Here is a 21,056-nt window from a genome sequence, read left to right on the forward strand (position 1 = left end):
GCCAACCATTCCTGCATGGGACGCATGCGCAGACGCGCGTGGGGGACCAGGTAAATGCATGACGCCATCATGCCGAGTAACCGCATAGCTTTGCGTACTGTTATCTGTTGACCTGACTGATAATGCGGAATTTGCAGAAGTATGTTCCGAATTCTTTCTTCCGAAGGGAAGGTCAATCCTTTCTGAGTATCTAGGATAGCTCCTAGAAACTGTTTTGAGGTGCTTGGCACCAGACTTGACTTTTTCTCGTTGATGGAGAAGCCTAATTCGTGGAGGAGGTCGATGGTCCTCTGAATGTTTGACCTGCAGATTCCTGGGGTTTCCCCCGTTATGAGCCAGTCGTCCAGATAAGGGTACACTGGGATTGCCTCCCTGCGTAGGTGTGCAGCTGCCACCGCCAGTACCTTGGTGAAAACCCTTGGTGCAGAAGCTATCCCGAAGGGCAGTACCTTGAATTGGTAGTGGCGACTGTCCACCTTGAAGCGCAAGTATTTTCTGTGCGCCGGGAGCATGGAAATATGAAAATAGGCATCTTTCATATCCAAGGTTGCCATGTAATCCCCCTTTTTTAGGAGTGGGATTACCTCTTGTAGTGTGGTCATACGGAATTTTTGGGGCTTGACATACTTGTTGGCAGGCCGTAAGTCTAAAACTGGACGCATTGTTAAATCTTTCTTTGGTACAAGGAAGTAAGTTGAATAGATACCCTTGTTTACCTGGTGTCCCGGGACGAGTTCTATCGCGTCCTTTTCTAGCAGAATGGCGATCTCCTCGAGGAGGATCTTCTGATGTTGTAAAGAGTGGACTTTTTGTCTTGGAGGATGGTTTAGGGGACGTTGCAGTAGTTCTATGCAGTACCCATTGGATACTGTTGACAGCACCCATCTGTCGGATGTTATCCCTTCCCATGCCTGGGTGAAACTTGATATTCGTCCCCCTACTGGGGTTGCATGGGAAGGGACCCTGAACTGAGCGTCACTGCTTTGGTGGAGGCGTGCCTCCTCCTTTACTGGGGCTGCCTCTGCCTCTACCCCGTCCTCTTTTACTACCCCTACCATACGCCTGGGTAGACTGTTGTGAGCTGGTGTTCCACTGTGTACCCTGGGTGTGGGAGTAGCTATTTCCTCTATTGGAATTTTGGCCGCGGGGGCGACGAAAATTGCCATTCCCTCTTTGGTTAGGTGGTTTGGTAGTTAACTGGCCAAGGGATTTGAGGGTGTCGAATTCTTCCTTAGCGTTTTTTAGAGCGTCCTCGACTGCCTTCCCAAACAGGAGATCACTTTCCACTGGTTTGTCTAAGAGCGCAGCTTGTGTTTCTGCTTTGAATCCCGACTGCCTCAACCAAGCATGCCTTTTGATGACAGTCCCCTCTGCTATAAGTCTACCCGCATTGTCAGCGGCGTCCAGAGTTGCTTTTACCGTGCAGCCTGACACGTTCCTTCCTTCCGCACAAATGCGAGCTAGCTGGCTTTTAAGGGGTTCGGGAGCAGAGTCTATTAGTGCTGCCACTTCTTCCCACTGGTGACAGTTGTAGCTAGCCAACAGTGTGGTGGAATTCGCGATTCTGGCTTGGTAGGCTGCCGTGGAAGCTACTTTCCTGCCAAAACCATAAAGTTTTTTACTTTCTTTGTCGGGGGGAGCCTCAGAGGAAGATAATGGTGTACCAGCTCTTTTGCGGGTGTTGGTTACTACTAGAGAGTCTGGCTTAAGTTGACCTCTAATATATAGGGGGTCCGACTGGGCTGCTTTAAACAGCTTCTCCACTCTCGGATTTACAGGTCTTGTCAGGTTTGGGTTGACAAGGGATGGTGCTATTCTGCGTTGAACAGATTTTAGGATGGGAATGGTCTGGGCTACTGGCTTCCTTTCCCCTATTAGTTCTTCCGCAAAGTCCCTTTCTTCCTGGACACCTTGTGTGTCTATGTGGAAGTGGTTAGCTGCCCGAAAGAGCAGTTCATTCAGGAGGGGCTGATTATCTATTGGGGAGTCAGACACTGGGGCTTCCCTTTCGACTGGTGAGTCCATTCTGAAAATATCTGGGCTATTTTCTGGCTCATCCTCGTCTTCGTCTTCGCCGTAATAATCTGATCCTGCAGGATCTTCTGGCGTGTCAATTTCCTGACCTTCTATAAGGGAAGAGTTTCCTTGGTCTGTAGGGAAGAGGTAAGAATAGGGTTGGACCTCGATGGGGTCTAAAGGCCTAAATGGTGTCTCGACCCGGGGTCTTTTATTTGAGGGGATAGGGTCCCTAGACCCTGAGGGAGAATCTTCCTGAGGGTTTAAAGCTAGGAGTTGTTCAGGGTGTCTTTCGAAAAAATTCGCCAAGGAAGACATCCTTGACATTACTCTGTCAATGTCCTCGCATGACCAGAGTTTTGAGCTTGGGGTGACCTTGCTGGGACTTTCTATGGATTGGCCCTGAGAAGACTTGGTCAGTTCTTTTGTAGTGGAGGACTGCAAGGGTTGTTTCCTTTGCTGTTTACCCCCTTCCCCGTGGGTGGAAGTGTGTTTCCCCTTTCCCTTATCTTTCGACGCCTGGCGTCGAGGATCGGAGGTGGAATCCCTGTCTTTCGAACTAGCCTTCGAAACTGGCCCCTCTTTACTCCCAAGTGATGTACCCTTTTCCTGGGGTGCAGGCTGGGGGTGGAAGTCGTGTTCGTCTTCGGACGATTGATCTTCCGGGATATTAATGGTCGAGGCACTCTGTGCAAGTGTGGAGGCTTGCCTGACGTCGTGCGGCGACCTCGACCGGGACCGCCCAGAGGACGTCCTTTCGGACCGCTCCTTCTGTGCCTCTTTCCGAGGTTTCGACGACGTCGAATCTCGGGTGGATTTTTTGTGTTTAGCGTGTGTATGTGTAACGCTTTTGTCGCCGGGGGACTTCCCCATAGTCGCCGGGACGGACGACCTTCCGAGGCCGGGGACGTGCGTTCGGCTGTCCTTCGACGCCTTGGTGCCCTCGCCGTCCGAAAGTTCGGCGTCGCTGCCGTCGCTGAAGGTACCCTCCGCCTCCATAGCTGCTAGCTTGGCGTGGTGGGCCCAACGCTTGGTGGAGCGGTCCTTAAGAGTTTTTGCCTTAAACCTGCTACAGGCCCTGCAACCCGTCTCGGGGTGGTCTCTGGGTAGGCAAAGGTTGCACGTAGCGTGCTTATCTACCCAAGGGTATTTCTTATTACACTTGGGGCAAAACTGAAAGGGCGTACCCTCCATACGCGCCTGTGGGCAGCGGGCAAGTGTGTGTAGGTAATAAGGTGTCGAGTGTGGAAGTGTACCACCCCCACTCTCCCTACTTGTAGGGCCGAGGCCAGCGGCCCAGGCCCGAGCCGAGGCGGAAGCCTCAAGGCCCAATCCGTCGGGTATTCGACGTTGATCTCCTCCCCGGTTCGGCGTCGAGATGTTGATCGACGAAAGGTTGGCTAAACGGGGCAAATTAGAATTAGTTTAGAGTGAAACTATGGCAAAGCCAGGGAACTCCGATGAAGTGCTTCCGACCAGAATGGCGGAAAAAAACAATCTGGGGATCCTAGACGCGTGAGGGATCATGGGTACAGGGGACGTCACACTAGGGATAGTATTACTGGCACGCCCTGTGTCGACGCCCATTTTTCGACTTCGAAAAACAAACTGTAATACTCCGCAGCTTCCACTAGATGTCGGCCTATGCACAGCATGTGATCTAAGCAGATTCCACAAGCCTCAGAAATATATATATGGTCAATTGTGAAAAGGTCAATTGTGACCCTTTAAATTCGGTCAATTGTTCATTCGAACAATTGTAAACAAACAATTTGGGTAATACCATTTGAGCTTTTAGATATTTGTTGAGAAATCTGAGGTCTAAAACAGGTCGCCAACGCCTCATCTTTTTCCTTACCAGGAAGTATCTGGAGTACACTCCTTGGCCTCGCTAGGCTCGAGGGACCCTTTGGATGGTGCCTTTGGCAAGCAGCAATCAGATTTCCTGTTGCAGCAGATGGTGGAACTTTTCAGCATTCTTGATCCGGGGAATGTGTGGCTTCGTTTTGATACATTCCAGTGTATGGCCCTGCTGGATGAGGGATAGCACCCATTCATCGGTGGTTATGTTTCTCCACTCTTTGACAAATTCGGACAGTCTTCCTCCCACTGGGATGCTGAAGTGGGAGGGAAACACCTCAGGCTTGTCTGGGTTGTTTGGACGACTGGCCCTGGTTTGAGAGGCATTGGTTTCCCCTGTAGGACTGTGATTTTTGTCTCTAGGAGTCTGAAGGGGCGTAGGCCGGGGTTTTGTAGGACGACGACTGGTAGGAGGAGCAGCATTCTCGTGACGTCCTGGAAAAGCAGGACTTCCCTAAATGACAGGACTACAGCTGCTGTTCCAGGGTCCCTAGGGAGCGAGCAGTTATCAGTGTCCGTTTTTATGGTTTGAAGGGTCTCATACACCCTCTTACCAAAAAGCTACACTCCATTAAAAGCATGTAGATGACTTTACTCTGGACTGCAGGACAGAAATTGGTTGCCTTTAACCAGCCCTGTCCACGCAGAACAACACCATTTGCAAGCCAGCGAAACCCTGCCTCAGCGATGTCCACTGAGACCGAGATAGCATAGTCAGAAGAGCAGCACTGCTGGAGCCGAGAAGCACCACACAGTGAAGTTTTATTTTTATTTTCCTTTTGGAAAAAAGGACATTATTAGCACCCGTGAAGGGAAACTACACGGGTGCTAAATGGTGAAGGGGGAAGGGAAGCGCCCAACTCCAATGAGAATGCTCAGAACGCGGGCTTTCCTTGGTCAATACAGGGTTGAGTGGACCATATCAGTCCTTGGTAGAATCTAGAATAAGTGAGAGGAGGTATGACATGGTGCAATATCATTGGGGGTCAGGGAGCATATTATAGGAGCTGTCAGAGAGTGTGTGTCCCAGGGATCACACCACCAGAGCAGGGAGCTACCCAGTTATTGGCCAACCTCACTGATCAGAAGTTACATTACACACACCACCACCAACACTGTCCGCTCACCCATGCTCATGATACCCCACTCCATGCCATGTCGCAGACCCTACCTACCCTGCAGACCCACTTACCCATATCTGGTCGCATTCTATAAAGTCTGCCTCCTGGTTTATAGGCTGCTCACAGCTTTCCTTCACCAACCTCCTTCAATGCTTTCATTTTAATTTTTCCAGATATTATTGTTATTATAATGATAAAATGATTGTTTAGGACAGATCTCATAAACATAACCTGCCAATAGCATGCCATTTTGAGGATGACCGTCAGTGACACGCACATCGCTGCCATCCTGCTGCTGGGTGGGAATGGCTTGCTAGTACGTTACCACCGTTACCAACTGCCCAGCCAGTTTCTGATACTTCTATTCTATCCTGAAACTCGCCGAGTCATAATTTATTGTTACAACCTGGTTTTCCTCCTCTTATGTCTGACACTGACATTATTATGATCGCAAGAAATCTGGCTCTTAGATAAACCGGGGATAGATAGCAGAATGGTAAATTGTAAGCTAGCTACAAAAGGCACATGAGGGCGCCCCAAAGGAGGGCTGTTGACCGCTATCAGAACTAGTTGTGGTCGCTCATCTAAGAATTGGTGCTGCAAATCTGAGGCTTTATTAGTAACGGAACGGATCGATAAAGTCCGGCCCATATGCATTTGTTGATTATCAACATCTATTTGAACCCTACCTATTCTCCGGTGGATGTTGTTTTAGAGGAATTAGATACCTTAAAGACAAAATGGGAACGCTTCACCCCTTGGCACCAATCTTGGTAGGAGGCAACTTCAACTGTTTGTGTGACATCAACCGTGAAGATAACCACTTTGAGGCAGACACTAATGCCTCGATGATCATAATTGCCCATCCTAGAGACAGGGGGACTCGTGCCTCAAATGGTAGGGCCTGGTCGTCCTTTTTTTCACGATGGGGTTCAGTCAGACAAACCTGCTCTTTGATGGACGCTGGGCGAAAACACCTAATTGGCCAACATTGGGGCTGAATCTATAATCGATTAGTTATTTCTCTCTAATATAGATCACGGGAGCATTAAGTTGTTTGAGATTATTAAGACCTGTCATAGTGATCATTCAATGCGCTCATTAGCTTTATTATTGGGTGTTCCTCCCGTGATAAATCGATCCAGACTTGTAAATCTGTTGGTATTTAGTACTAAGCCTAGAATCAAGAGGGGGGAGTTTATCTAGTGACCACAGTAGACTCAATGCGTGGTGGGCTGGGCTCTCCGATTTTGATAAAGAGGTGAACACATCCCCTAGTGCCTTCAGTCACCTACTTAGTCACTTGGGTGGGATGGGCCAGGTCCAAATGTATAGTCTTTCCCTGTCACTCCTACTCATAAACGGCCATTTGACTTCATTGTCAATGAGAAGAAAAGGGATAAGAGGAGAGCCCTCAAGTAACTATCTCACTCTAAACTCTCATCGGACGCCATTGTCAAGGGGAACAAAATGATTAGACTGGCCTTTTCTAGGTGGCTCAAGAACTACAGATTGAATCTATATATTGAGGAAAAACAGACATTGTTTAGTAAATTGGTTAACAGAAATGTGGGTGCCTTATGGAGAATAATTAATGGCACTGCTTCTAAACAATCTGCCTTGCAAGTATGCTGTGTATCTGAAAAAGCTTGGTCTGAGCATCTTTTCCAAAAACGTAGTTCAGGGTCGGAGAGAAAAGCTTTAGAGTATTCGAGTTCATTGGAGGGTGTCTCTTTGGCATTTAACCATGACAAAGCTGACCTCATTAGCGTGATTGAGAAGCTAAACAACTCTAGAGCGAGCGGTCCGGATGGGGTATCAAATTTATTCTTTAAAAACAATGCCCCATTCTGGACTGACATTCTGTTTCAATTATTCTCCCAGATTGTGGCTTCTGCGGAATACCCTAGTTTGTGGAACAGAGCTAACATTGTCCCTATTTTTCAATCAGTAACTAGATTGGATCCTGCTAACTATAAACCGATAGCTTTGATTGATTCTTCAGCCAAAGATTTTTCTAAACTAATTTTGAAATATCTAATTAAATGGGTGGATAGTAAGAACTTGCTGAACCCGCTACAAACAGGGATCGGAAAGGAGTGAGGACCTTGATTAATGCCCTGGCTCTATCCACTTGCACTTCAGATCTAGGCAGTGCATTTGGCAAAACACTATATGCAACCGTTTTAGATCTAACGGCAGCCTTCGACAACATCAACCTTGCTTTAATATGAGGGAAGTTGATGAGGTGGGTGATCTGGACAGGACTTCTGAGAATGATCCAGCTACTATACAGTAACAATACTGTAAGTGTTGGACTAAACACCCGTGGTGAATTTTCAAAACCAATCATAGTCACAAGAGGGGTCCTCCAGGGTTGTATTCTTGTGCCTATCCTCTTAAATCTCTTCCTGGCAGATTTGTGGAAGGAGTCCCTCTGATGGGGCTGGGGGGAGCTCACGCCCAAATGGGATGATTTAAGAGTAAACATCTTTTCTTATGCGGATGACCTATTGTTGAGCGACTACACACACGTGGGGCTCCAAAGACTTCTGGATGGGATAAATGGATATATGGCGCGAAGTCATTTGAGAATGAATCCCCAGAAATCATTTGTGCTAGCTTCCTCCACAAAGCATAGGCCGAAGTCTTACTTCTGGACCTTAAATCAGGCCAAAATCGAGTAGGTCCCTGCAATAATCTATTTTGGGTTCCTAAGCTCCCCAACAAAAACTATTTCATCTCCAAAGGGAAAGAATGATCACGAAACTTGGGCCCAGCATCGCCCTCATGAAGGCCTTTCAGAGTAAGCTTTGTGCCTTCTCTTTTCTGCCATTGATTGAACTGCACAAGCTCAAAGTTACTGCTATCATTCTCTATGGTTGTGAATTAACGCCTTGTCGAGACAGATCATTTCTCAATGGACTGGAAGGGAACATTTGGAAGGCTGTTTTAGGCCTACCTAAATCCACACCCATCAGTGCTATTCGATTAGAACTCTGCCTCACTTCATGCTGGGCCCAATATATATAAATGTGTCTGTCTATGCATTTAAAACTTATGGGGGCCGAGGGAACTTCCCTTTGTTCCTATATGAAGAACATTCTGGTAGCTTGCTTCATAACTCATCACTAGCTAGTTTTCATAGAAAATGCATTCACTTCACTAATATGGTTTCGCTGGGTGTTTCAGACAGTGAGTATGTGAAAAAAAGGAAAATGATCACATGGGATAGAATTCACGATCATGGAGACCTAAATAGACTGGCACTGTATACAAATAATCCACATTTATTTATTCCATTGTCTAAGATACGACCCTATCTAGCAACATTTCCATCCAAAAACATTGAGACCTGTATTTTAAATTTCGATTAAATGTTCTACCCACCTTAGAAGTCATGGGGTCCAAACTGGGCCAATCCAGAGGCATGTGGAAATGTCGGATGTGCCGTTTAGATTTAACCGAATCACTATTTCATTTAGTGTTGGAGTGCCCCCCGTTCCAAACGCAGAGAATTAACCATCAGGGGGGCCTTTGTACACACAACTGCTCATATATTGGCTAAGGATTATTGTCAAAGGCTCATGACCACTTCAAATCAGACTTTAATTATTGCTCTAACTACATTCCTTGAGGAAATCCTTTTGGGTTTGTAGAACAGAATGGCAGAAGGTGAAGCAGCATGGACAGAAATTGGGCTTTTTAGTGCTATCTACTAATCTTGCAACTATTCACTTGATTTGAGTTTTGCTATGAGAGAAGATGTTGTCACTGATGATCTTGGATATTTTTCTTGTGAGCCTTATTCTTCCTCCCTACCATTGCAACACACATCCAGATAAATCAATAACTACTGCTTGATGCTTTTATATCATCATTAAAAGTATCACTTACCTCTTGAAAGGTGTATGAGACCTACAGTTCTAGCAAAGCTCTGTCACATACCCCTCTGTGATCTTCTTACCTGTTCCAAGTGTACAAAAATCTATAATGCTGTATAACATGTAACCGTTCGTTTTATTTCCCCCATTTCATGAGTCCATCCCCTTTCGCCAATGTGTTGCTCCCTCATCTTCCTTCCACCAACCTACTATTGTAAAGCACCTAAACATGGATTTTTTGCAGAAAAAAAGATTCCTGTTAAGCTGATCTGTAGCAGATTTGGCATCACCCTGAAATTGTATAAATTGCCCATGTTGAGGTCATAAATACATATTAAAGAGATGATTGGCTTTGTCTCTTATGACTGGAATAGGAATCCAACAGTGAGCAGGATTTGTTAGGCACAGCTCCTTTCTAAACACTCAACACATAGCCGTTCATTTAATGAGGTCGACCCTGCTACACTTCTAATGAGTGGCTAAGCACAGAAAGCCGATACGCTTCGTCTGCATATTCCAACATAAGAAAACAAAAACATTAATGTTTGAAAGAAAGACTTACAGATGATATACCGTAGAGGAAGAACAGCACGAAGACCACAAAGTAACTGGAATAATGAAGCAAACTATTTGTTGCGACCGCTGCCAACAGGTTGGCCATTATACAGATATACACGCTATAGAGTAAACCCCAGGAAAGCCTGAAAAAGAAGAGAGAAATTATATATTGACTGTTGCTTTACAGTAGTAAAATGTAAATGCAGTAATCAGAACAGAATTTTCAGGTCTTACTTATGAATTTCCAAAACTTGCCTACTGAAGCAGTGGCCTAACCAAAGCAGTTCTTCTACGTTGTTACGTAGACTAATGTTTTAAACTCTGAAATTTCATCATCTCAATTTGATCATCCTATTTTTTAACCTTTTTCTTCTTTTTCATTATGATGGATCCCCACAATGCACCCTCCCTACCTCACACAACCTCCTTGGCAATTTGCACTGAATTATTCCATAATTGTGATGCTAATAATTTTTGACATGCTAGACGCATTTGGATGAAGTTTTCCAAAAAGAATGCTTTTCAGAGGCACTTTCGAAAATGGGATTTTCAGCATACTCGCATTCATTTTCCCATAGCGAAAAAAGTGCTTCATTGAACACACATTTTTCAGAAAATGCTGGACCGATTTGCACCAAATGAGAAACAATGTGGGCAAAAAGCTTTGTAGATGGGTGGGTGCCCCCCAGTCTCCAAAACAAATGCTATATCTCAAGGTGCATAGCAGTACTCAGCCTTTTTATAAATGAAAAGCCACCAATTTTTATCTTGGTCCAAGCCAATCCTGCAATATAATAGAGAGAAGCTGAAAAGGAAAACTGTTCAAAATGATAATGAAGGTTTGATAGGTTATTTCACATCAGGTTAGGAGTGGAGAACGGAAGAGGAGTAAGAAGCCGTAGAAAATACAGCTGTTTTTGCCTTACCGTGGGAATATTGTGGGCAAATCGAGGGTCTAGCGCAAGAGTGAAAAATAACTCATCAATGTCATCAAAATGTGAGAATAATAAAGTAAATGATTGAGATGGAGAGTAGTGCTATGGCAGTGGGTGCTTAGCGAGGGATTATTATGGTTGATAGTGGTTTTAAATATTTTGTGTAAGTGCATCAATACAGAAAACCGATAATTCCTGCGAGAATGATTACAGCATTGCACTGTTTACGCTGAACATTTTCGGGGTAAATTATCACAGAATAATGGCAACAAAACTAAACAAAGTGGGAAAATTGGCGATTACTCATTTTGGCAGTGCAAAAGAAATGTGTTAATTTTGTTTTAGTTGTAGAATACACTTCCCATTTTACACTTCTCAGTGTCAAAGCATAAACTGCACAAAGGGGTTATTTATTTTAGTTAAACCCATTTGTGTAATTTTTGATTCATTGTTCTTTCCATTTTTATAATTTATATGGTGGAGCTTGGGTTTAGGGAGGGATGGGAGGAAAATTTGTGAGCGAATAAGATTTTGTATTTTGTTTTTACTGCACAAAAACCCAGACTCGCTTATAGTGGAAAAGGTTGCTTTAATATGACAGGCCAAAGCTTACAAATAACCGCTTACCTGGCTCCCATGGCCTTACAGACTGCCAATATGTTTTAAACAACCAATTAATAATTCAACACTTTCATTTTCCCCAACAAATAAATAATTAAACAATTCTCCCCTCCCTAACTATCCCTTTGTCCCTACCGTCTCCTTACCACTTCTCAAGGCGTCCCGCTTTCTCCCTGGGGCCGTGCCCCTCCAGGTTCAATACCTGTTCCCCCGGGGCAGCCCCTTTGCGCAAACAGCACCACCCCCATCCTTTCCCACGCAATTCCCCCATTGTGCTTCCCTCCCCCCACATCTAAAGGGGCCATGCCCCCAGCAAACACCATTCTTTTCTACTTCCATCTCTTACAATATCTCCCACCAGCAAGGTCAAATCCGCCAGATAATAACTATTCCCGAAAACTGACAAATGGACGCCATCCTCTCTGAAGATCATGAAGCCTTTATAAACTATTTCTTTGTGTTCCAAAACCTTTACCGCCGCTGAGGCACCAAATTTTACCAACTCTCTATTTATTCCCTTCCTTGCCCTCTCTATTGCTCCCTCACTTCTCACTCCCCTCCAAACTCTCTGCGGCAACAACTTAGTCCAAACTATACTGCTTGGGGCCACATTTCCCGGATCCATACCAAATCCCTTTTCATTTTTCTAAGAAGAGAAACCCCTGTATCTCTTACCAGGTCATTTTTCCCTGCACAATGATCACTCCCTCTGGAGACCCATTGCATTCCCTCAACCCCGCCAACATAGGCAGCAGCTGATCCCAGCAAAGCCCCTCTAAACTGGACCATTTTACCAATGCCACTTTATAGCTGCAACCCAATTGCCTGCCAAAGACCCTTTTCTCTGCCTCCTTCCCCGCCCACTTAACAATAGAGTGGCCCACAAACCAATTGAGCTGCATCTCCCCAGACCTCCGCGCAGCATCTGAAAAAGAAATTACAATGTCACTATCCATTCACGACCACCCCACCACATCCCGCCCTCCTCTAGACCCCTGACCATATTTCAAACAGCCCCTTTGCCCAAGCCCTAATATACCCTTTGTACTTCCCTGACCTCCACACTCCTAAAGTCTTCACCTTATCACCGGTAAGACCAACCCGCTACCTTCAGGTGCCTTACCCATCCTAAATCAATGAGTTCCACCCTCCTCAACCTTTCCCCCACTGCTACTAACACCTTCCTCAGGCAACCCATCCTCACCTGGCCATCTCCTTATTCCCTCTACGGAAACAACCCCGGTCCTCTACTACCCGTCCCCCTATATTTCCCACCTTTAACACCCATGCTTTAAACAAATGCACCTACTCCCACTTACAATCCCTTTCTCCTCTATCCTATTACCCTACTGCTCCTCCTTGCCCCCACCTTCCCTCAACTTCCTACTATGGCCCCTTGTTGCCCACCCTGCACCGGGGGCCCACGTGTTCCCCCGTCCATGCAGGCCCTTTTCCTCATTACTCCTCTCCGCCACTGCACCAGGGGCCAAACCTGCGCCCCCGTCCATGCAGTCCACTCCATATAACTTAATCTTCCAGTTTCTTGCGTCCATTACCCCATGTTTCCCACCTGCACCAGGGGCCCTAGTGCACCCCCGTCTATGCAGGCCCTTTTCTTCATTACTCCTCTCCACCAGTGCACCAGGGGCCAAACCTGCGCCCCCGCCCATGCAGTCCAATCCATATAACTTACTCTTCCAGCACCTTGCGTCCGTTACCCCATTTTTCCCACCTGCACCAGGGGCTCTCCCGCACCCCCGTCCATGCAGTCACCTCCCTTCAATCCCCCCAGCTACACCAAAGTTCAAATGAGGCAAGTTCCTCCCGTGCTGTGCATACTCAATTCCCACCCTAACCTGCGCCCTGTCTCCTGCAAACCGTGGCTACTACCGCATTCTTGAAGTTGCAATTTCCTGTTAACCTCCGTCAGTCTCTCTGTATTTACTCTGTGCCGCTAATAACCCTCTCCGTCTCTCTAAAGCTTGCTCACCTTGTCGTGCGGCAAGCGTGAGGGCTTTGCCACCGTTGTGCGTGCCCTCCATACGACGGCCACCACCCCTTAACATTTTCACAGTTACATCCCCCCCTGCGGCCCTCCCCCGCCCTACCTAAATGTCTTCCTCCTGACCCCTCTCCTACCCCCTTGGGATCGCCCCCAAAACCTCTCACCAAACTTTGTGCCCCCCCTCCTTTTCCAATAAACTGAGCCCGACCTACAGGCACCCCCCACTTTAACTGGCATGAGGTCCTTCCCCCCCCACCTCCTTGCCCCGCTCCTCGCCCTGTCCCACTGTCCCCTGCCTGAAAACAATATGTAATAGGATGCCGACCGGCACACCTGCTGCACTCGTGTTTAAATTTGCACATCATCCTTGTGCAGCCTTCTTTATTGAAAGCCCAACATGCTGCAGAGGGCTGACCGCTGCCTCCTACCCCCATCCCCTTCTGGGGCGGGGCGACCAAGAAAGGGCCAGTAAGGCACTGGTAACCCGCTTGCCGTGTGTACCGTTGGAGCTGGCCTCGTCGGCGCCATCCATTGCAACCAGAGATCCATATCTATCTCCCCCCCAAACCGCATGACTGTCCTCTACCATCCTTGATCTGAATTCTTCGTCGTAACGCACCCACACAAAACCCCCAAAACTTGTAAATGCCTTCCTAATCACAACGCATTGCTCTGGAAATTTCTCGCAATAGACACTGCGTAAATAATAAATGCCGACGTCCAATTTTCAATTGTCACTGGGATCTTGGGCGAGGGGCCAGTTCTCTCTCCTCTTCCTTGGAACCTTCCTTTGCTCTCACTTCCCTATGAAGCAGCTTAAAAACATCCACAAATTCCCCTGCCTGAATCTTATCCTTAGTCGCTGTCATCTAGTGCGCACCCAAAGGTTTTGTGATGCCCATGTAAGGTAGCTTTTTCTCCTTACCCTTCACTTCAACATCTTTTTCCTTTGAAACCTGTACCTCGAGCGCCAATGGCTCAGTCACCTTGTCCGTTTGTACCTCCACCAAGCAATTTCCCTTTTCACCCACCAAGGCTCCAATATCCTATACACCAATCTCCCTCCTTACCCCTTGCAAACCAGAACCCTTAATTTCCTGCCCCCGTTCTCGTGTCCCCCCTCTGCCATGCAGTTGACCAGTCCCTTTCCCGCTCACCTCTTTCCGCCCTGCCATCGCCCGTCTGCGGCCTGGCCTCCACTCCGATGCTCCTCATCTCTTTTCTTACTGGGCTCCTGCTGCGGGGACAAAACAGCAGTCTCACCTAGCCAATTATTCCCCCGACCTCTTGCCCCCCAACCCCCTTGCTCCTGTCTTTTACAATCCCACCTAAAACCCCTCCTCTCCTTCCCCCTCCTCCTTACCGCCCTATAACCTTCTTCCTCTCCATCCCAACTTCATCACCCCTGCAATACCATTCGAGGGAATAAGCAATCTTGCAGTACCAACATAAGGGTCTGTATCCAATGGGAAGTTTAGGTTTTGGGTGAGTTTCTGTCCCCAAGGATGGGTACAAGAAACAATGCTCTACAATACAGAAAAAAGTGTTTTCTTTTGCTTTGTGCACATAGGAAATTTTTTTTGAGTTTCCCTATGTCCAGTTTATATGTTCAGAGTTGGAGTTCTGGCGCGGTGCGGACATGTTATTGAGTAGCTCCAGACAGATCCTGGAAAAGTAATATTTTTCGTGATGATCTGACCCTGGAATTGAATATAGGGATTGGTGTAACACAGCACACTTCTGGAGCTGAGCCCGGGAGAGATTTTGCAGCACTGCAGAGAGGAGGACGAGTGAACAGGGATCCGAAAGGGCGCCAGAGCGAATCCATCATGGTGCCTGGAATGGAGCCAAAGGCAGCTGCAGTGTGATGGGCAATGGAGGAGGGGAACAGAGGCCGGCGGCGATGATCTTTGTGAGGCAGTGGTGGCACCAGCACTAAGACAGCCAGGGACCCAAGCGGAAGGCCCCTTCGGAGAAGTGAGGAGGCCATTGGGGGCCAACGCTCCAACAACAGATTGGTGAGGCCAGCAGATGCTGGCGGGATACAGCAGTGGTAACTAGTGGAGGGAGAGGGCACTTTGGGGCACCAGCCGTCATACGCAGGCACGGGCCCTGTGTAATAGATACCTCGCAGCATTGGGCAGAGCTGCAGTACAGGAACTGCAGCGCTATCACAACGCTTGTCTAGTCCTCCTTAGATTTGTGGCTGGGGGAGCACAAGGCATGCTACACCCTTAATGGGCATGGATCCCAGAGGAAACCAAGGGATATTACATAAGGGGAAGCTGACACCAGAGCCCCCAGAACACTTGGGAGACCACAGTCCAATACGGCAGCTGTGCACAGTTATTGAAGCCTTGACAGGGCAAAACATTTACTGGCCCTGTAGGGTGCAGATGCAAGAGTCTGACACAGTGATGGCATGCTTGTTGCCATGAACTTATTTTTTTAACATGTTTATTTTAAACCAGCGCACAGATTAAATCAGTACATGCAATGCAAGATATATCATAACTCCCCTTACAAGAAAATGCGATTGAGCAGGCATGTCCGGGCCTACCAGAGTTCCATCCCACCCTTCGCACCTCCCTCCTCTCCATGGTACAGCTTTCCTCAAGGTCCGGCTGGGCGGATGTGGCCGCAAGCAGCTTGCTGCCCAAACGAAAAGCCCTTTTCGCTAGCTGGATTTTGTGGGTTAACGGTGGAAAGTTTTGGTCGTAGTCTAGGATTGGCGCCCATAAGTTCGCAAAGCGATGCAGGAGGCCTGCTTTAGCTGCTGTGACTTTTTCTGCAATTAATATGTCCCACATTTTTATGAACCTTTTACCATAATCATAAAAGAACAGGAACACTCCTGCAGGGGGCCGGATTGGTGTGCTCCAGCAGGCCGACAGGTTTCAGTGACTTTTAGCCCGTGGAGTGATGTGCAGGAGGGTGTTCTAGAATGGCAGCCATTTTAGATGAGGTCCCTCCAATGCTATTGCAACACAGGCAATGGATGGGAGTGCCCTAAGGTCGTAGCTACAGACACATGTGCAGATTTAAGGATCTTGATCACTCGATTGCTGCACATCGCATTCATGAATATCGGCAAAGCTGAATCTAAATAAAAATAAAAATAGGCCCTGCAAACTCAGCATTTCAACATAGCTGGCAAATGACTGCACCAGCAGCACTATTCAGATTTCTCCCAGGTGGTCTGATTGCACAGTGCTCATCAGCTATAGGGGAGAGCCTGGAGTTGGGGCACAATCTTGATGAGGCAACTAAAGATATGCACTTGATCTTAGAACGCTAATCCTATGCTAGGAGACAAGATTATGTCCATCTGCTGCAGGAACAGCGCAATACTCTTTTTCGGCGACATGTGTGACTACTGATGCCGTGTGTCTCCCCAGCCACCGGAGATGCAGTGGATGTACTCCAGCACAGGACTCTCTTCACTGGTCTGGACTTCCTTCATGCACCTGAAACGTTTGCGTCTGTCCTGCTGCTTGGCTTCCTGGTAAGTTCGTTGTGCATTGTGCAGTTTCTAGTTCCCTCTCTCTCTCTCCCTTCGTTGTGCTTTCAATCTCCCCTATCTTTATATATAAAGCTGAACGTATGTATGTGTGTGTGTATGCTTGTCCCACTATACAAATCCACACTGTTGAACCCACATCTACCAAATTCTACATGTATTCCTCTTTTGTCTGGGTAAATCATAGTCTATGTTTGGATGCAAAAAATGTACTCCATAGACACCCTCATTTACTCCATAGGCACGCTATTCACTACAGTAGGTACTAGAAGGAGGCAACATTTGGAAAAGTGACTGAACCAAAATGTATTACTAATGTATACAGTTTGAAACTGTTTATTAAAGCATTTTTAAAGGAAACAAAAAATAATTTACTTTTCTCTTCTTCCTTCTCTGTCCCCCCCTGCTAATTAATGTCCCCCTCTGCGACATTTTGACTGGCTGCCAGGAGCCTTCTGAGTCTTACAAGGCACCAGGCCCTCCTCGACCTAGTCTACCCAAGCACTTGTTCTCCTCTGACCCCCCATCCCACAACCTGCACTTTCCCTACCAGGCTCCCTCCCTCCTGCACTAGCCTGGCAGGGCCTAGACCCTTTCTGAGCCCGATCCAGACCCGTCATTGCAAATGTTGTTACTGCACTTGCACCATCTAAATGACACACGGCCTAATAGGACCGTTTTTGTTATTCTTCATCCCTGTTCCCCCGCCTCCCTTTGTTTTGTTTTGTGGCACCTTGAAACACCATATGTTGTATAGGCGCATTATAAATACCCAAAAAATAAATAAATCAAATCCACTGTAATGGAAAATATATGTTTGTAGATTTTTAGCCAATTGGTAGTTGAGTACTTCAGACACAAGTTTAACGTTGAACCAATGAAAATGTGTAGTGGTTATAGGTGAAATTATTGGCTGAAAGATGGTATTTTTTTATAACGTACTGTTTCATTGGACACAGTACAAAAGCATGCATTGGAGGGCTTAATGAATACAAAATGGAAATAGACTATTCATAAGATTTAGGGGGTCATGAAGCGTGCCGGTAAGCCACCTACTGGCAATCACTGCTCACTATTGGGCAGCGGAGTAACAGTAAGTTCCCATTCCCATGGAGTCCATGGGGATGGGAACCACTGAATTACCGGCACCGTTGTTAACAGGAATGTGAATCTGACACTTTTGAAGAGTGTCATGAAATATAATTTCCAAGTATGTCCCTGCAAGTCAGGAGGACTATGGAGAAAGAGCTTATGTGGACATTGAGTTTCTAGATTTGTATGGTTTTTATATTATTTCAGATGGAGCTAATGAACAAATAGCTATTAGTTGTGCTTGTGGTCAAATTCCTTTACCTGGCTGCATAGCATAGCTTTCATTTTCCTTTGGGGAAAAAATTGTTTGGGGTTTGAAGCAAGAAAATTAGGTTTGCAGATATTTTTAGGTTTGCATGTGTATTCAAAGGAGACTTGTTGTCAGTATAGGAAAGGGCACATATTTATATTATCAGTAAATAAACCAAGGGTTCTTAAGAGCCATCAATAACATTTTGTAAGAGGTATAGTAAAATAGAATATATTATTATGTTATATATTACTTTGTCACAGGTATCCCACATGGGCTGTCGGAAAGTTCAATTTTAGTTTTTTATTTAAACATAGCTTATACAACTAAAATAGGTAGTCTTGGAAATAACTTTTTTGGTATGTTGTACTTGTTATTTTGCTGAGTTTGAAAGCTGACTAAATGCTTTCAATGGAGAGTGAATTTCTCGATTTTAGAATGAAATTTGGTTGTTTTTTTGCCTCTATGCTATAGTAGAAAAAATGAAAGTGGTATGTGGAAACAATTGCATACATTTACCAAATCTTGTTTCATGATCAAACACAGAGGAATCCCACATACATTTCCAAAATCATTACCTCTGCAATGTATTAGTATGATACAGGGTTATGTTCTGTTTATCATAGAAATTAGTTTTGGGAAAACTTGGACACATTTAATTTCTCTAGTGGAAAACTGATTAATTTCAGAATTCGAAAATTGAAATCAATGTCCAAATGTAAAGAGCTGCAATAAACCATTAACCAATAGGTACACGAAGGTGAAGTGTTAGCCAAGTGGTGTCTGTGTTGGTTTAGGTTTTAACACTTGGTGATCATTTTCGTGGATACTGTTTCAGTTGGAACATTTCTTTGATGCTATTCTGAGGAAGCACAGGGTTTGGATTTTTGCTGCATACCCCTTTAAACCTGGCTTTCCCGACGAGACCTTATGACTTGGCCCGGCCCCCCCTGGTGGAATACTAATACACTGCTGGAACGCAAAGTGTTAACCAAGTCTGGATCCGGCCGGCGACCAGTGTTAGGAGTGGAACTGCCATCATTATCTGGGACCCGCTATCTTACTTTAATAAACGAAATGTCTCTTTCCTGTTTGGCATCAAGCCTAATGCAACCTGGTGGCTCGGACATGAGGACTTATAATTTAAGAAGCAAACCCGTGGGGGCTGAGGATTGTCCAAGTGCGGGAGCAGTCCTGTCGCAAATTAACACATCTTTGTCTGGGGGCGGGGGGCAGGTGGCTCATCGAACAAGCTGCTGTGATTCACTACAGGGGGGTGATGGATGGATGGTGTCCCCTAACTCCACAAATGTGGAAGTAGTGACAGCATCCCCCTCGGCCTCACTGCTTAACGAAAACGAAATAAAGAACAAAAGCTCCATGATCACGCAGCAGCACTATCAACTGGTGCCCCTGTCTTGGCTCTAACGTGTTCCCGTGGCACGTCATTAATAGAAACTACAATAAAGGATAAAACGCCTGATGAGGAGCTGCCACGGGTGGGTTGGGAGACAGTGTGGACTCTAGTCAATGGCCTAGGACTCAGTAGTCGCATGGTCTAGTGGACATTTTGCCTGCAGTGATTGGTTCTGTGCAAATATTCACCCTAACGAATACTGCTTTGTGCTCACGGATTGACTGTGAACCCTTCATCGTAGCAACCACACCATTAGATACATCTGCTAGTCCGATGCCCTTTACGAAATCCTGGGAGCTTCTTCCCGCTGCCCCAAATGATTACACTTTTGATACTGGTGTAGACGCCCGGAGTGAAAGCAGTGCCTTTTGTGGTGATGACCGAGAGGAGCCTGTCTGGCTCCTGCCTTAGCAGCAGTTATTGCTGACATTATTAATACGGTATTGTCCTTGCCTGTCAACAAGAGTATGGTTAATGGCAGGGTGACCACAAGTTGTGTTTGTGGTGACCATGAGGGGTCTTCCCACACCACGATCGTATGTCCACTACCCGTGGAAAGGTCATTCATAGGGGGTATTCTGGTGAAAGAGCTTGAGATTTGGTGAGCTGGATTTGCTTTCTGTGATCAACGTGCAATCAACTGTCTACAAAAAGAGCACTGTTGGGGAGTGATTGAGCTGGGTCTTTAGAGAGTGCAACCAAACCTGGACCCAGAACTAAAGTGTCAGACTATTTCTCTTGGCCTACCCTTGGCCGTTGATAGGACGTGGGATGTGGCAAAAAATGCACACCCCTTCTTTATCAGTGATCAGAGTCTTCTGAAATTAGGGTCTCATACGGCAAACAGAGGTGATAAAAACAGTGGTTCACCCAGTGGTCCCTCCTACAGAAATGGACGATCCTCTCTCTTTTTTAACCAAGCATCCCAATAGTTCCAGTAACTCTCTTTCAGATGACTCGGGGGTCAGCCAGCCTGTGTCTCGGCAGCTTTTGCATCACACGCTGCGTGAATTGGACACTCATATTCGGCTGACTGCCCTGAAATCTCAGCCCTAAACATGGTGCTGAGCTCTTTCTCAGCACTGTACGACACCATAAGATTGGAGTTGACCACCCACACTCTCCAGATGGGTGACGTAAAAATAATGTTGTGATGATCCATAACTCTGTGTCTGATCCAACCATTGTTGTAGGGAAGATGGAGAAGTCCCTAGGTGACTTGGCTCCTACTGCTTATCGACAAACTGTGCCTATAGTTCCCTCTGTAGAGGCAGTCACATCTTTCTGCCCTGCCCATTGCTGGCAGGAGGAGGGAGGAAGAACAATTGGTGAACAAAATCAACTCAAGAAAATTCTTGAGAAGCCTCCATTTGACGGAGCAGGTGGCTCAGAATGCTAAGCCAATTAACGTACATGACCAGGTTACAGTGCAATTAGACAATCTAGTCACTGTCATGCCGGGTGTACCAGTAGCCCATGCACGTGATGACTTATCCATCTTAGCGCATCCAACCCTGAGATGAAGCAAAGATGAACCTTTGGAGGAAGCAAGGATTGGTGCCCCATCGGCCAATTACCCAGCACCTACTTCGAAAGTAGGTGTCGGATAACCCAGCTGGTAGCATGTCACTCTAAGGACCGGGAAACTGGCAGTAAGGAGATCAGCCTACAGCGCAGTCTGCATCCCATGCCTTTGGTGGGCCACTGGACGCTGGTCCACCAGATATGAGGGGCGTTCTGTGGGTGTTGGCACATGGTAGTCCTAGCTCAGCTCAAA

General features: G+C 46.5%; 1 protein-coding gene across 1 annotated transcript in view; it reads right to left on the minus strand.

Moving 5' to 3' along the window:
- Window positions 1-21,056, minus strand: part of LOC138583117 (ATP-binding cassette sub-family A member 9-like) — a 2,332,105-nt gene that overhangs the window by 1,713,804 nt on the left and 597,245 nt on the right. The window contains exon 7 of the mRNA XM_069655077.1: window positions 9,444-9,582. Coding sequence (XP_069511178.1) covers window positions 9,444-9,582 — 139 coding nt within the window. The remainder of the gene's footprint in view (window positions 1-9,443; window positions 9,583-21,056) is intronic.

The sequence above is a fragment of the Ambystoma mexicanum genome, chromosome 3q, assembly GCF_040938575.1.
Source record: "Ambystoma mexicanum isolate Mex_15411 chromosome 3q, UKY_AmexF1_1, whole genome shotgun sequence".
Taxonomy (NCBI): Eukaryota; Metazoa; Chordata; class Amphibia; order Caudata; family Ambystomatidae; genus Ambystoma; species Ambystoma mexicanum.